Source organism: Heteronotia binoei, chromosome 8 (genome assembly GCF_032191835.1).
Source record: "Heteronotia binoei isolate CCM8104 ecotype False Entrance Well chromosome 8, APGP_CSIRO_Hbin_v1, whole genome shotgun sequence".
NCBI classification, from domain to species: domain Eukaryota; kingdom Metazoa; phylum Chordata; class Lepidosauria; order Squamata; family Gekkonidae; genus Heteronotia; species Heteronotia binoei.
In genome coordinates, this window is record NC_083230.1 from 133,380,558 (window position 1) to 133,396,967 (window position 16,410).

The window sequence follows — 16,410 nt, forward strand, 5'->3', positions numbered from 1 at the left end:
GGTGGCCTCGTCCTAGTGAAAGGCTCTGTCAGAGGAGGATAGACACTCTTGCCCTGCAGCACCTTGCTGGCTTCCATTGTGAGCTGAGCTGTATCAGCCGGCCTTTAACTTGCCATTCTTGTTTCCACTGGATTATTTTATTGTTGGGCTGTTGGATGCTGCGATGTTTTCAAATAGGAAATTTATATTTTTGGTTTTAAACTGGCTGTATTATTATTATTACTGCTTTTAATATTGGGTACTGAATTGTATTGTATTCATTGTAAGCCACCCTGAGCCTCCCTTGGCGAGAGAGTGGTGAGGTATAAGAACATAAGAGATGCCATGTTGGATCAGGCCAGTGGCCCCTCCAGTCCAACACTCTGTGTCACATATGAACAGAAGAGAAGCCCCGTTGGATCAGGCCAATGGCCCCTTCAGTTCAACACTCTGTGTCACATAAGAACATAAGAGAAGCCATGTTGGATCAGGCCAATGGCCCATCCAGTCCAACACCCTGCATCACATAAGAACATAAGAGAAGCCCTGTTGGATCAGGCCAATGGCCCCTCCAGTCCAACACTCTGTGTCACATAAGAACATAAGAGAAGCCATGTTGCATCAGGCCAGTGGGGCCCATCCAGTCCAACACTCTGTGTCACAAAAGAACATAAGAGAAGCCCTGTTGGATCAGGCCAATGGCCCCTCCAGTCCAACACTCTGTGTCACATAAGAACATAAGAGAAGCCCTGTTGGATCAGGCCAGTGGCCCATCCAGTCCAACACTCTGTGTCACATAAGAACGGAAGAGAAGCCATGTTGGATCAGGCCAGTGGCCCCTCCAGTCCACCACTCAGTGTCACATAAGAACATAAGAGAAGCCATGTTAGATCAGACCAATGGCCCATCCAGTCCAACACTCTGTGTCCCATAAGAACAGAAGAGAAGCCATGTTGGATCAGGCCAATGGCCCCTCCAGTCCAACACTCTGTGTCACATAAGAACATAAGAGAAGCCCTGTTGGATCAGGCCAATGGCCCCTCCAGTCCAACACTCTGTGTCCCATAAGAACAGAAGAGAAGCCATGTTGGATCAGGCCAATGGCCCCTCCAGTCCAACACTCTGTGTCACACAGTGGCAAAATTTATACACACACACACACACACACACTGTGGCTAATAGCCCCCGATGGACCTCTGCACCATATTTTTATCTAACCCCCTCTTGAAGGTGGCTATGCTTGTGGCCGCCACCACCTCCTGTGGCAGTGAATTCCACATGTTAATCACCCTTTGGGTGAAGAAGTACTTCCTTTGATCCATTTTAACCTGTCTGCTCAGCAATTTCATGGAATGCCCACGAGTTCTTGTATTGTGAGAAAGGGAGAAGAGTACTTCTTTACTTTCTCCATCCCATGCATTATCTATCATGTCACCCCGCAGTCGACGTTTCTCCAAGCTGAAGAGTTCCAAGCGTTTCAACCTTTCTTCATAGGGAAAGTGTTCCAGCCCTTTAATCATTCTAGTTGCCCTTTTCTGGACTTTCTCCAATGCTGTTATATCCTTTTAAATATAAATATAATATCCTTTTAAATATAAATTTGATAAAAGGAAATAAACAAGGCACTATGTAGTCAAAATGCCTGTAGCCCCCCCTCCCACACACACACTTTGCATTCCTAATCTTCAAACCACAGCCAGACCCAGAGAGGCAGCCTCCCCATGAGAGGTCTTCAGTTCACCATGCAGAGGAAGGAGTCCTCTGATGCCGGCTCGTCTCAGCCTCCTCCACCTCCGTGACAGTAGAGCCGCTTCCAGCACAGCACGAAACATCTCTAGCAGGTCCCTCAGGGTTTTGCCCACCTCTCTCTCGGTCTCATCCCGCTTCTCCGGGCCTGCAGCCCCAGCATCCTCAAGGATATCAGAGGAGAAGGAGGAGCTCTGTTGGATCAGGCCAGTGGCCCCTCCAGTCCAACGCTCTGTGTCACACACCTGCCAGAAACCCCCATGGAGCCATGAGGAGGTCTACCAGTGGGGCCAGGACACTAGAGGCCCACCCACTACCCCCCCAAGCACCAAGAATACAGAGCATCCTTGCCCCAGATATAACATAAGCCCTGTTGGATCAGGCCAGTGGCCCATCCAGTCCAACACTCTGTGTCACACACCTGCCAGAAACCCCCATGGAGCCATGAGAAGGTCTACCAGTGGGGCCAGGACACTAGGGCCCACCCACTGCCCCCCCAAGAACCAAGAATACAGAGCATCCCTGCCCTAGACGTAACATAAGCCCTGTTGGATCAGGCCAGTGGCCCATCCAGTCCAACACTCTGTGTCACACACCTGCCAGAAACCCCCATGGAGCCATGAGGAGGTCTACCAGTGGGGCCAGGACACTAGGGCCCACCCACTGCCCCCCCAAGAACCAAGAATACAGAGCATCCCTGCCCTAGACGTAACATAAGCCCTGTTGGATCAGGCCAGTGGCCCATCCAGTCCAACACTCTGTGTCACACACCTGCCAGAAACCCCCATGGAGCCATGAGGAGGTCTACCAGTGGGGCCAGGACACTAGGGCTCACCCACTACCCCCCCAAGCACCAAGAATACAGAGCATCCCTGCCCCAGACATAGCATAAGCCCTGTTGGATCAGGCCAGTGGCCCATCCAGTCCAACACTCTGTGTCACACACCTGCCAGAAACCCCCATGGAGCCATCAGGAGGTCTACCAGTGGGGCCAGGACACCAGAGGCCCACCCACTGCCCCCACAAGCACCAAGAATACAGAGCATCCCTGCCCCAGACATAACATAAGCCCTGTTGGATCAGGCCAGTGGCCCATCCAGTCCAACCCTCTGTGTCACACAGCTGCCACCCCCCCGGAGCCATCAGGAGGTCCATCAGTGGGACCAGGGCACTAGAAGCCCTCCCACTGCCCCTCAAGCACCAAGAATACAGAGCATCCCTGCCCCAGACATAGCATAAGCCCTGTTGAATCAGTCCAGTGGCCCATCCAGTCCAACCCTCTGTGTCACACGGCTGCCTCCCCACCCGGAGCCATCAGGAGGTCCATCAGTGAGACCAGGGCACTAGAAGCCCTTTCACTGCCCCCCCAAGCACCAAGAATACAGAGCATCACTGCCCCAGACATAACATAAGCCCTGTTGGATCAGGCCAGTGGCTTAATCAGTTCAACACTCTGTGTCACACAGCAGCCAAAACCTCCACAGGTGACATCAGGAGGTCCACCAGTGGGGCCAGGACACTAGAGGCCCACCCACTAGCCTGTGCATTGCTGTTGTCTTGTTCAGTCCCAAAGTGGTCCTGGGCTTGTGAACTGTTCTGAGAATGAAGAAGAGTGTAGATCCACAGTTAGTTCCGGGGTGGCATCAGAACCATTTCCTAACGACACAGCTGGAGACCTTAACCCAGTCTCACGGATCAAGGACTTACTGCTCTACTCAGATAACGGTGTGGATGGCACAGTTTTTGGAGATTCAGATCCCATCTGTGCTTGCTTAATCCAGAGATACAATCCTGGGCACACTCTATCTATTGACTCTCCAGGGTCAGTAGCCTCTTCTTGAAGGTATCCAAGACAAGGCGAAAGCGATCCGGGGGAATAACCATTTTCTATCCCAGCTGTGCCCCAAAAGGTTGAAATTATGTCTAGAGTGCTGCAAGAGGCCTGCCCCTTCCTTGTTACGCGTCCTGCTCTGTCCTCTCTAATCGCAGAAGAGATGCAAGCCAAGCATAGAACAGGTTCCCATTCTGCTCCCCCCCCCCCAATCTGACAAGGGGGGGAAAAGACAGATGTCCTGAGTCATACAGTTTAGGCAGCTTCATTCTTCAACCTCAGAAATGCTAACTCTCAAGCCCTCACGTCTGCATACCTAGCTTCCATAAAACACTCCTCTTGAGTTACCTTTTGAAGGCACCTCACTCTTCTCGGCTACAATGGATGTGCTCCCTCAACAGACTAAGAAAAAACGGGAAACAGCTTGTTCTTTTGGAATAATGACTTATCCACAGGCCCCTCTGGACAGGCCTACATACCAGCCGAAGTTCCAGTAGTCCTACCAAGGCCTCCAGTACCCCTGCTGTCAGCAGTCTTACTGGTATCCTCAGCAACGGTCTTCCTCACAAACTTCTCAGCAGAATCATCACAGATCTACCGCGAGGTCCAAGTCTGAACAAACTCAGCACTAGTCTTCAAAGCACGACAGAAAGACAGACAGACAGACAGGCATCCATCCCAGCCTGCTTCCTGAGTAGCAGTACCAGTGTGAAGTCCACCAGAACCCACATTCCAGGAGGAGGGGTCCACTTTTTTACCACAATGGCACAATATTACTTCCAGTGCCTGGATACTCCCCATTGTGAGAGATGTAAAAGTGATATTTGGTGAGAGATGTAAAAGTGATTGCACCGCTTCGGAGCAGTGACCATAACGTTATTGATTCCATCATTTGTATAAATAGGGAGTTGCTCCAAAAGACCGGCACAACCACGTTTAACTTTAATAGGGGTAAATTCTCTGAGATGAGGAGGCATGTGAAGAGGAAACTGAAAGGAAAGATAAATACAGTCAAAACCCTTGGGGAAGCTTGGAGGCTATTTAAAACTACAATCATAGAAGATCAGATAAACTATACCACAAATTAGGAAAGGCACAAACAGGTATAAGAAAAGGCCTGCATGGTTAACAAACAAAGTAATGGAAGCTGTAAAAGGTAAGAAGCACTCCTTTAAGTGGTGGAAAGCTAGTCCAAGTGAGATTAATAAAAGGCTGTGGCAAAACAAATGCAAGACTGTGATCAGGCAGGCAAAAAGGACTATGAGGAGCATATTGCAAAAAACATAAAGACCAACAGTAAAAATTTCTTCAAATATATTAGAAGCAGGAAACCAGCCAGGGAGGCAGTGGGGCCCTTGGATGACCAAGGGGGTCAAAGGATTACTGAAGGAGGATAGGGAAATGGCTGAGAAGCTGAATGCATTTTTTGCCTCGTCTTCATTGTGGAAGATGTGAATTTTTTGCCCGCTCCACAACCACTAATTTTGGAAGGAGTGTTGAAAGACCTGAATCAGATTGAGGTGACAAGAGAGGAGGTCCTACAACTGATGGACGAATTAAAAACTAAGAAGTCACCAGGTCCGGATGGCATACATCCAAGAGTTCTGAAAGAACTCAAAGTTGAACTTGTGGATCTCCTGACAAAAATATGAAATCTGCCTCCGTTCCTGAGGACTGGAAGGTAGCAAATGTCACCTTCATCTTTAAAAAGGGTTCCAGAGGAGATCTGGAAAATTATAGGCTAGTCAGTCTGACTTGAATACCGGGAAAGTTGGTAGACCCCATTATCAAGAACAGAATGAGTAGGCACATTGATGAACACAAGTTATTGAGGAAGACTCAGGATGGGTTCTGTAAGGGAAGATCTTACCACACTAACCTGTTACAGTTCTTTGAGCGGGTGAACAAACGTGGACAAAGGAGACCCAATAGATGTTGTTTACCTTGACTTCCAGAAAGCTTTTGATAAAGTTCCTCATCAAAGGCTCCTTAGAAAGCTTGAGAGTCATGGAGTAAAAGGACAGGTCCTCTTGTGGATGAAAAACTGGCTAATTAATAATAATAATAATAAGATATTGGATTTATATCCCGCCCTACACTCCGAAGAGTCTCAGAGCGGCTCACAATCTCCTTTATCTTCCTCCCCCACAACAGACACCCTGTGAGGTGGGTGGGGCTGGAGAGGGGTCTCACAGCAGCTGCCCTTTCAAGGACAACCTCTGCCAGAGCTATGGCTGACCTAAGGCCATTCCAGCAGGTGCAAGTGGAGGAGTGGGGAATCAAACCCAGTTCTCCCAGATAAGAGTCCACACATTTAACCACTACACCAGACTGGCTCTACACCAAACTGGCTCTCACTCTCCAGCAGAGAGTGAGTATAAATGGGCAGTCTTCGCAGAGGAGGACGGTAAGCAGTGGGGTGCCGCAGGGCTCAGTACTGGGTCCCATGCTCTTTAACTTGTTCATTAATGATTTGGAGTTGGGAGTAAGCAGTGAAGTGGCCAGGTTTGCAGATGACACTAAATTGTTCAGGGTGGTGAGAACCAGAGAGGATTGTGAGGTACTCCAAAGGGATCTGTTGAGGCTGGGTGAGTGGGCGTCAACGTGGCAGATGAGGTTCAGTGTGGCCAAGTGCAAAGTAATGCACATTGGGGCCAAGAATCCCAGCTACAAATACAAGTTGATGGGGTGTGAACTGGCAGAGACTGACCAAGAGAGAGATCTTGGGGTCGTGGTGGATAACTCACTGAAAATGTCAAGACAGTGTGAGATTGCAATAAAAAAGGCCAATGCCATGCTGGGAATTTTTAGGAAGGGAACTGAAAACAAATCAGCCAGTATCATAATGCCCCTGTATAAATCGATGGTGCGGTCTCATTTGGAATACTGTGTACAATTCTGGTCACCGCACCTCAAAAAGGATATTATAGCATTGGAAAAAGTGCAGAAAAGGGCAACTAGAATGATTAACGGTTTGGAACACGTTCCCTATGAAGAAAGGTTAAAACGCTTAGGGCTCTTTAGCTTGGAGAAACGCTGACTATGGGGTGACATGATAGAGGTTTACAAGATTATTAATGGGATGGAGAAAGTAGAGAAAGAAGTACTTTTTTCCCTTTCTCACAATACAAGAACTTGGGGGCATTTAATGAAATTGCTGAGCAGTCAGGTTAAAACGGATAAAAGGAAGTACTTCTTCACCCAAAGGGTGATTAACATGTGGATTTCACTGCCACAGGATGTGGTGGCGGCTATAAGCATAGCCAGCTTTAAGAGGGGATAGGATAAAAATGTGGAACAGAAGTCCATCAGTGGCTATTAGCCACAGTATGTGTGTGTGTGTGTGTGTGTATTTTGGCCACTGTGTGACACAGAGTGTTGGATTGGATGGGCCATTGGCCTGATCCAGCATGGCTTCTCTTATGGTCTTATGTTAAAGTGGTTACCCTCTACAGTTCACTCATCACCTCCGTTGCAAGCCAGTGGAGGAGTGGGGAATCAAACCCGGTTCTCCCAGATAAGAGAGCTCTGGCTGACCCAAGGCCAATCCAGCAGGTGCAAGTGGAGGAGGGGGGAATCAAACCCCGTTCTCCCAGATAGGAGAGCTCTGGCTGACCCAAGGCCATTCTAGCAGCTGCAAGTGGAGAAGGGGGAATCAAATTAGGTTCTCCCAGATAAGAGAGCTCTGGCTGACCCAAGGCCATTCCAGCAGGTGCAAGTGGAGGAGGGGGGAATCAAACCCGGTTCTCCCAGATAAGAGTCCGCGCGCTTAACCACTACACTACACTGATTCCGCACATCAGGCAGACACCCACAGTTTCTGGGCAGTTAAGCATGCATGTAGAACCCTCCACTTCCACTGCTTGCTTTCAATCTGCAGAGCTGGTTTGGTTGTTTAAAGCTTAAGAGGTGAAGGAGATGCTTACCTGGACTATGCCCCTTCCTTCCTGAAGACGGGTATGTTTAGCACTGGAATTTCCTGACTCTTCAGAACTGCCCTGCTAGCAACACTCCAAGACCTGCTTTCTGACTTCTTCGAGCCTAGACTTCTGATCGTCTCCGGTTAGAGCTGAGACATGTGACTTGTCCCCCAAGCCTTAGTCAGGTGGCTCACCTCAATTAGCAAGAGCTCCTTTCACTGGGACCGTGAAGGAAGGAGGAAGGAAGAGCTGGACTCAGCTGTCAGAGATGCGGTTTAAACCCCAGACAACTCAGAGCCCAAGCAGAAGGGAGACCCTGACCCCCTCTTTACCCCCGGCATCAGACCCACATGGAGAGCCAGTTTGGTGCAGTGGTTAAGTGTGCGGACTCTTATCTGGGAGAATGGGGTTTGATTCCCCACTCCTCCACTTGCAGCTGCTGGAATGGCCTTGGGTCAGCCAGAGCTATCTTATCTGGGAGAACTGGGTTTGATTCCCCCCTCCTCCATTTGCAGCTGCTGGAATGGCCTTGGGTCAGCCAGACCTCTCTTATCTGGGAGAACAGAGTTTGATTCCCCACTCCTCCACTTGCAGCTGCTGGAATGGCCTTGGGTCAGCCAGAGCTCTCTTATCTGGGAGAACCGGGTTTGATTCCCCACTCCTCCACCTGCACCTGCTGGAATGGCCTTGGGTCAGCCAGAGCTCTGGCAGAGGTTGTCCTTGAAAGGGCAGCTGCTGTGAGAGTCCTCTCAGCCCCACCCACCTCACAGGGTGTCTGTTGTGGGGGAGGAAGGTAAAGGAGATTGTGAGCCGCTCTGAGACTCTTCGAAATGGAGGGCGGGGTATAAATCCAATATCATCTTCTTATTCTTTCTGTGTCTGACTTATTGCAAAAGAATTAGTATTAGTGGACTAATAATTTTTTAGTGTGGTTAATTTGGGGCCATTAATAGCTCACATAACTAAATGCCGCGTAGCTCAGCCAGGTCTGTGTTCTTTTCCTCTTGGCTCTTTCCCCAGCTGATTGGAGCAATGGCTGTCTTGCTTTATTGCAGTTGGATGTGATTGTGACAGACCTGGATGGTGGGACGGTCACAGTGCCTGAGTGCATTCACATCTCCCTTTTGCCTGAGCCCCTTCTCCATCAGACACGAGAGGCCCTCTCTATGGTAAGCACAGTGACACTCTGGCGACGGGGGTGGGCGGGGTGGTGTCAGAGCCAGTGGGTGGAAGGTGGCGGCACCCCAGGGGACTCCTGCAGCTGGGTGGTCACAGGAGAACCATCAGCAGCTGAATGGCACTTTGTGCTTTCTGGACCTAAATGAGCTGTGTTTTCCCCTGGAGCAATGGTGGCCTTCAGATACATTGGAATTGCTCAACAAAATGCAGGAAGTGCCCCGTATCTGGGGGCTGTGGTAGATTTGGCATGTGGGAAATGTTGCTCTGTGTGTGCGTGTGCACATCTGTGTGTGTGTGTGTAAAAATCTTAGCAGCCGTAATCTTGTATTTAGCAATATGTGGCTGAAGAAGGAAATGGAGTCAGTCTGAGAAGCTGAGGAATATTCTTTTGGAAGGTTCCAGAGAGGAGGACTGAATGGACACTGGTCGGGAAGTGTTCTGATTAAACATATGTTTTCTCATACTTCTCTTAAACATATACTTCATTTAAAATATGCTTTGGGTGTGTCCAGCCATCCAGTTTTTCTGGGAAGAAGTTACCAATCTTGTGCTAGAAGGTTTTTTTGATTTTTGAAGACGCTTATGTACTCTGAAACTCTGTCTCTTGGAGGCTAGCTGATAGCAAAAATGGACCCTCCATGCCTTTACAGCTGCTAAAAGACTCCTGCCACAACCCTGGAGAGAGAAACACCCATCTCCACTACATCAGTGGATCGAGGACCTTAGAACTTGATCCATACTTGAACGCATGGCATATATCTCACATAACTAAATAATTGTGTATGGACTTGTTTTTAGAGATTTGGAAACCTTTTATGGAAACTTAGTAGATTTGTCACTACTGTTATGTTTTGGTCTCTTCTTTATATATACCTTGTTTTTTTAATGCTGAAGTTTTTGCACTCTTTTTTTGAAAGATTTTTTTTTAAAGGAAGTGTTCTCATTAGTGCAGGGATACTCAGCCATACATGACCCTTCTGAGCACTTCTCTCCCCCTCCCCCCCCCCCCCCCCCGCCCCAGCTTCAGCACAAGGCCAGCCCAACCTGCCTCCTAGGCTGCTCTGAGGACAGAACGGAGCAGAGGAGACTTCAGGTGACTAAAGAAATGGGAAATATTGAGGAGAGTCTGATGGGACTCTCTGCTACCAGCTCCCCCACTTGTGTAATCGTCTTTGTAAATACGTGCGGGATGATTTCTGTGGCATCTGAGAAGGGGCTGGGATAAATCCTGTCTGTCTTCAAGGATGATGATGATGATATTGGATTTATATCCCGCTCTCCACTCCGAAGAGTCTCAGAGCGGCTCACAATCTCCTTTACCTTCCTCCCCCACAACAGACACCCTGTGAGGTGGGTGGGGCTGGAGAGGGCTCTCACAGCAGCTGCCCTTTCAAGGACAACCTCTGCCAGAGCTATGGCTGACCCAAGGCCATTCCAGCAGGTGCAGGTGGAGGAGTGGGGAATCAAACCCGGTTCTCCCAGATAAGAGAGCTCTGGCTGACCCAAGGCCATTCCAGCAGGTGCGAGTGGAGGAGTGGGGAATCCAACCCGGTTCTCCCAGATAAGAGAGCTTTGGCTGACCCAAGGCCATTCCAGCAGGTGCAAGTGGAGGAGTGGGGAATCAAACCCGGTTCTCCCTGATAAGAGAGCTCTGGCTGACCCAAGGCCATTCCAGCAGCTGCAAGTGGAGGAGGGGGGAATCCATGCCGTTTCTCCCAGATAAGAGAGCTATGGCTGACCCAAGGCCATTCCAGCAGCTGCAAGTGGAGGAGTGGGGAATCAAACCCGGTTCTCCCAGATAAGAGTCCGCACACTTAACCACTACACCAAACTGGCTCTCCAGGGTTTGGTTTGGTTTGGAAGAGTGCTGTGCCCTGCAAACAGGAGGAGGAAGAGGAAGTCCCTCGTAGGCTGCCTCTCCAAATGGCTGTGAATCTGCCAGATAATCTTATCCTCCAGCCCTCCTTTAGCCAGTCTGTTAATCAAAGTATCTCCAGGTAAATATTGACAAATATTTTTTTTCTAAAATCCAAGGTGCATGACATGATCCATAGCATCGCTGCAAGGCAGCATTTGGCCGAGTCCGGCTGGACCTCTCCTTGACAGATCCAGGCTAGCTTCCACCAGCCCCTGCACTGACAGACTGCTTTGGTCTGAGCTGGACTGGATGATCTTGTGGCCCGCTGTGCGCCGGTGTGTGTGTGCTCTGGCAGCTGGCGGAGTGCTTGCTCGGGATTGGATGGTGGCGCTCATCTCTCTCGTTTGGGGGAGGGAAGCTGACATTGGTGGCCTTCTGGTGCATGTGGTGGGTTCCCATCTCCTCAGAGGAAAGCAGAACAGGCAGTCCCCTTTCGGATTGCTTGGTAGGTACCCTAAGCAAGGCTTCAAGAGGACAAGACGGTGTTCTTTGCAGTTGCGGCAGTTGAAGTTCATTCATTTGGGACCTTCGCCCAATTGCCTCTCAACATGTGCCCAAGAGGGCATCCTGAGGAAAAACCGGAGTTGTGCTGGGCATGTGGCTCTCTTGTCAGAAGCTGTGAGATAAGAGTAGAATCGTAGAGTTGGAAGGGATGTCCACAGTCATCTCGTCCAACTCCTTGCACAGTGCAGGAACTGCACAAATACCTCTCCCAGTGAACCCTGAGCCATGCCCAGAAGATGGCAAAAAACCAGGATCTCTTGCCAAACTGGCCAGGGAAAAAATTCTGACTGATCCTAAAGTGTCCATCTGCATTTCTCCAGGTGTGTAAGCCAGGGCCACAAGAACGAAGCACTGATGCAACCCTTCCTGCCCTCCTTCTCATGATTTGCCTAATTCACAGGATCAGCATTGCAGTCAGATGTGTGGGTGGATAATTTTCATGAAATCCCACAATCCTTCTGTCTGTGCAGGTCTTGGACCCCGAGCTGGAGATTGCAGACCTGGCCTTCCCCCCCTCCACCATCTCTGCTTCCTCCCTCAAGATGCAGGTAAGAGCGAGGGGCCCAGCTGCAGAGCCGGGGGGCGAGGGGGCAGGTGAAAGACTGTCAGTAAGGGGGAACTCACCACCTCCCTCGCGAGCTGATTCCACTGTTGAACAATTCTTGCTGTAAACAAGTTTTTCCTAATATCCAGCCAATACCTTCCTGCCCTTGATTTAAACCTGTGATTGTGAGTCCTCTGCTCTGCTGCCAACAGGAGCAGCTCCCTGCCCCCTCCTCTAAGGGACAGCCCTTCAGAGACTTCAAGAGAGCCACCCTGTCCCTCCTCAACCTCTTCTTCTCCAGACTGAACATTCGTAAGTCCCTCAGCCTTTCCTCCTCAGAGGGCTCCTTGGTCTCCAGGCCCCTGATCAGCCTTGTGGCTGTCCTCTGTACCCGCTCTGTTCTGCCCTCATTCCTTTTGAAGTGAGGCCTCTAGAGCTGCCCGCAGTCCTCCAGATGCAGCCTGACCAATGCAGTGTACAGCGGGACTAGGACAGCTTGCAAGTTGGATGTTACGCCTCTGTTGATGTACCTCAAGATTGCATTAGCCCTTTTTGTCACTTCATCACACTGACTGCCCATATTTAATTCATGGTCCATCTGTACCACAAGATCTTGTTCACACACACTGCTACCCAGAAGTATCCCCCCACCCTCCAGTATCGTATTGCTGGTTTTCATTACCCAGAAGTCCTTGTCAGATTGCATGTTATTCACATCTGCCCACTTTCCCAGCAGAAAAGAACATGAGAGAAACCCTGTTGGATCAGGTCCATCCAGTCCAGCATTCTGTGTCACACAGTGGCCAAAAAAACTGGGTGCCATCAGGAGATTCATCAGTGGGGCCAGGACACCAGAAACCCTCCCACTATGCCCCCCCAAAGCACCCAGAATAGAGAGCATCACTCACCCAGACAGAGAGTTCCAACAATATGCTGTGGCTAATTGCCACTGATGGTCACTTTCAGTGAGATACCTACCACAACCCCTAGCTCTCTCTCTTGGTCAGTCTCTGCCAGTTAACACTCCATTAACTTGTATAGGATTTTTGACCCCAAGGTGCATTACTTTGCACTTGACCATGTTGAACCTCATTTGCCATGTTGACGCCCACTTAAGTTCAGGGGTGTCCGCGGATCGTCCTCCTGCGGCACCTCTGAATCAGGTGGTTGGAGTGGCACCCCCATAAGGAGACCCTGGAGGAGTTCTCCTTCGGCATGGGACTTTTGCAGGAAGCCAGGGGCATAGCGGCGGCTGTTCCTGTCCTTCTTGCATACCCCGAAGCTCCACTGCCATGATAGCTATCACAGCAGAAAAAGGTGATCACCCAACCGCTTGCTTTCTGTTCTTTCAATAAGCTTCTGATGTATGGCTTCTCTACATGGCAATTCTACTTGGCAAGTAAGTGTGCTTTCAGTACCACTGGCTAATGGGTCGTTTTACATAACAACAAGCGAGTTAGCTGAAAGGAAGGGAAAGAGGTCAATTACATGCCTACTTTTCCTGTGAACAAGGCTTTGAAAAGTTAAAGAGCAGTTTTAAACATTGGCAACAATCTGAATTAGACTGAATACAAATACCTAAACCGACCCAGATTATAATTGGATATATGTTAAAGAGGCCATTATTTGACTGCAATATGGTCTGAACAAAAACGAGATATATTTTAGAGATTTGCCTCTGTCTTCTAACTGCAACTGAAAGGATAACATTCAAAATCATAGCTGGAGGAGATTTGGAACGACGGACTAACTGGGTCTTTGAGCTACTGAGTTTGCTGGCAGAGAAAAATGGTGCTGGCAAGCGAAATGTTTTACAAAAAAGACATACTACGTAGTATTACTTCTTTGAAACAGAATCTTGGTTCATTAACGGAGCTGATTAAAAAACAAATGGGAGCCTTTATGCTGAAAGCTAGTGAAATTTCAAATCTACATGAGCAGAGTGCCAAAGAGACCCTGGTGACGTCTGTGGAATTAGAAGGGGAGAGTGATCTGCTGGAAAATGAACAAAAGAAAACCAAGATGGAACCTTATGGCGCAGTTAAAAAGCAAGACCGGAAATTGAGACTGATTGATGTTCTTCTGAGAGGAACAAATGGTATGGAATTCTTCCTACTGTTACTGAGAGAGATGACTGCATTAAGGAGAGAGAAGGTGTATCCTAGCCAAAAAATCAAGATGTGGAAATTTTTCAGGAAGAAGGATGTTTGAACTCTCTCTCTCTGTGGATAGTTGGATATGGAACTTTCAACAGGAACTGACATGCAATTTTAAAAGGCAAAGTGCAACATTTGGGTTATATTAAGTTGTTTTCTCTTGAGTAATATGGATATAAGAGCTAAAGGAATGAAAAGTTTTGAAAATAATTTTAAGTAAATAATTAATTTGGATTAAATTTTAAGATAATTAATTTAACATAATTAATTTGTAATTTGGCAGACTTTGCAGGTAGTCGGATATGGAACTCACAATAAGAACTTATACATTATTTTAAAAGGCTAAGATTTTTGGGCTATATTTTTAAGAAGGTAGATAACAATTATTTTCCAATTTGGTAGATTTGCATTTAATAGATAAAGATACTTGTTTCTTATGCTTATTTTAATGATGATATTGTTAAACTAATTAGCGAGTTTGTATTTGTATATTTTGTATGACACAAAATTGTTCAGGGTGGTGAGAACCAGAGAGGATTGTGAGGAACTCCAAAGGGATCTGTTGAGGCTGGGTGAGTGGGCGTCAACGTGGCAGATGCGGTTCAATGTGGCCAAGTGCAAAGTAATGCACATTGGGGCCAAGAATCCCAGCTACAAATACAAGTTGATGGAGTGTGAACTGGCAGAGACTGACCATGAGAAAGATCTTGGGGTCGTGGTAGATAATTCACTGAAAATGTCAAGACAGTGTGCGTTTGCAATAAAAAAGGCCAACGCCATGCTGGGAATTATTAGGAAGGGAATTGAAAACAAATCAGCCAGTATCATAATGCCCCTGTATAAATCGATGGTGCGGTCTCATTTGGAATACTGTGTGCAGTTCTGGTCGCCGCACCTCAAAAAGGATATTATAGCATTGGAGAAAGTCCAGAAAAGGGCAACTAGAATGATTAAAGGGCTGGAACACTATCCCTATGAAGAAAGGTTGAAACGCTTAGGGCTCTTTAGCTTGGAGAAACGTCGATTGCGGGGTGACATGATAGAGGTTTACAAGATAATGCATGGGATGGAGAAAGTAGAGAAAGAAGTACTTTTCTCCCTTTCTCACAATACAAGAACTCGTGGGCATTCCATGAAATTGCTGAGCAGAAAGGTTAAAACGGATAAAAGGAAGTACTTCTTCACCCAAAGGGTGATTAACATGTGGAATTCACTGCCACAGGAGGTGGTGGCAGCCACAAGCATAGCCACCTTCAAGAGGAGGTTAGATAAAAATATGGAGCAGAGGTCCATCAGTGGCTATTAGCCACAGTGTGTGTGTGTGTGTGTGTGTGTGTGTGTGTGTGTGTGTGTGTGTATATATATATATATATATATATATATATATTTGGCCGCTGTGTGGCACAGAATGTTGGACTGGATGGGCCATTGGCCTGATCTAACATGGCTTCTCTTATGTTCTTACGTTATTATTTTTAATATGGTTGAGTTAAGTAGCAAAAATCAAGTTGTGGAAATTTTTTCAGGAAGAAGGCTTTCTGAATTGTTGTTTCCTCTGTGGGTAATTAAATATGGAATTGCTGATAAGAACTGATATGCGATTTTAAAAGGACAAGTGAGATTTTAAGGATAGAAAAGTTTTGTAAAAATGTTAGATAAATAAACAATTTATTTGGATCAATTGTTAAGAGGGCAGACAACACAATTATCTTTTATCTGGTAGATCTGCTCTTAGTATGTCTGTTTGGAGAAACTGTTCATACTGAGACAGATAGACTATTATATTCTATTTTTAGCTTGTTAAGGATAAGGATATTGGTTTCATATGTTTATTCTAGGATGATATTGTTAAATTAACAAGTCTGTTTGTGCCTCCATGATATTTCATATGTTTAGTCTAATGTTGATACTGTTAAACTAACAAGTTAGTCTCTGCTTTCAATATGGTCAAGTTTAGAGAGCCAGCTTTGTATTGAGACTGCTCTGATGTGCTGAAGAAGAATTGTTTAGACTTCTATTTTAAGTAATAGTTTAGTAAAAAAGCTATAATGAAAGATAAAGATGGTAAAATATATGGGGAGAATTTTATATTTGCGGGTAGAAAGAACTGGGTATTTCATTTGGAGGTAAAACCGTAACTGATATATTTGTATTTCTCTTTGTTTCTGTCTTTCCCACTTTGTATCCACCCTTCCCTCTCTTTAATGTCTCTATGCTCGTGCTTCTTTTCTCTGTAGTTAAAATCAATAAAAATTATAAAAACGGAAGGCTCGCGTGTTTGGCTGTGTTAGAGCCGGTTGGGGGAGGGCAGGGCTCTTCCCAGTGCTTGACCCCTCCTTCCTGTCCTGCAGGACAAGGAGATCCGGGCCGTTTTCCTGCGTCTGTTTGCACAGCTGCTGCAAGGCTACCGCTGGTGCCTGCACATCATCCGCATCCATCCAGAGCCTGTCATTCGCTTCCACAAGGTAAGGCAGCTCAACCCTTCTGGGCATGGAGAGGAGCCAGGCAGGGGCAGACAGCTGTTGAGCTGGAGAAAGCAGCCACAAGAGAGGCTCAGCCCAGCCTTGCTGCCACCGGTTTGTGTGGGTTTGCTCCTCCAGGCTGCTCCCTCTGTTGGGTTCACCCTGGCAGAC

General features: G+C 47.6%; 1 protein-coding gene across 1 annotated transcript in view; it reads left to right on the plus strand.

Moving 5' to 3' along the window:
- Positions 1 to 16,410, plus strand: part of SBF1 (SET binding factor 1) — an 84,148-nt gene that overhangs the window by 38,085 nt on the left and 29,653 nt on the right. Inside the window, exons 10-12 of the mRNA XM_060244536.1 lie at positions 8,532 to 8,645; positions 11,548 to 11,625; positions 16,129 to 16,242. Of these exons, the coding sequence (XP_060100519.1) occupies positions 8,532 to 8,645; positions 11,548 to 11,625; positions 16,129 to 16,242 (306 nt within the window). The remainder of the gene's footprint in view (positions 1 to 8,531; positions 8,646 to 11,547; positions 11,626 to 16,128; positions 16,243 to 16,410) is intronic.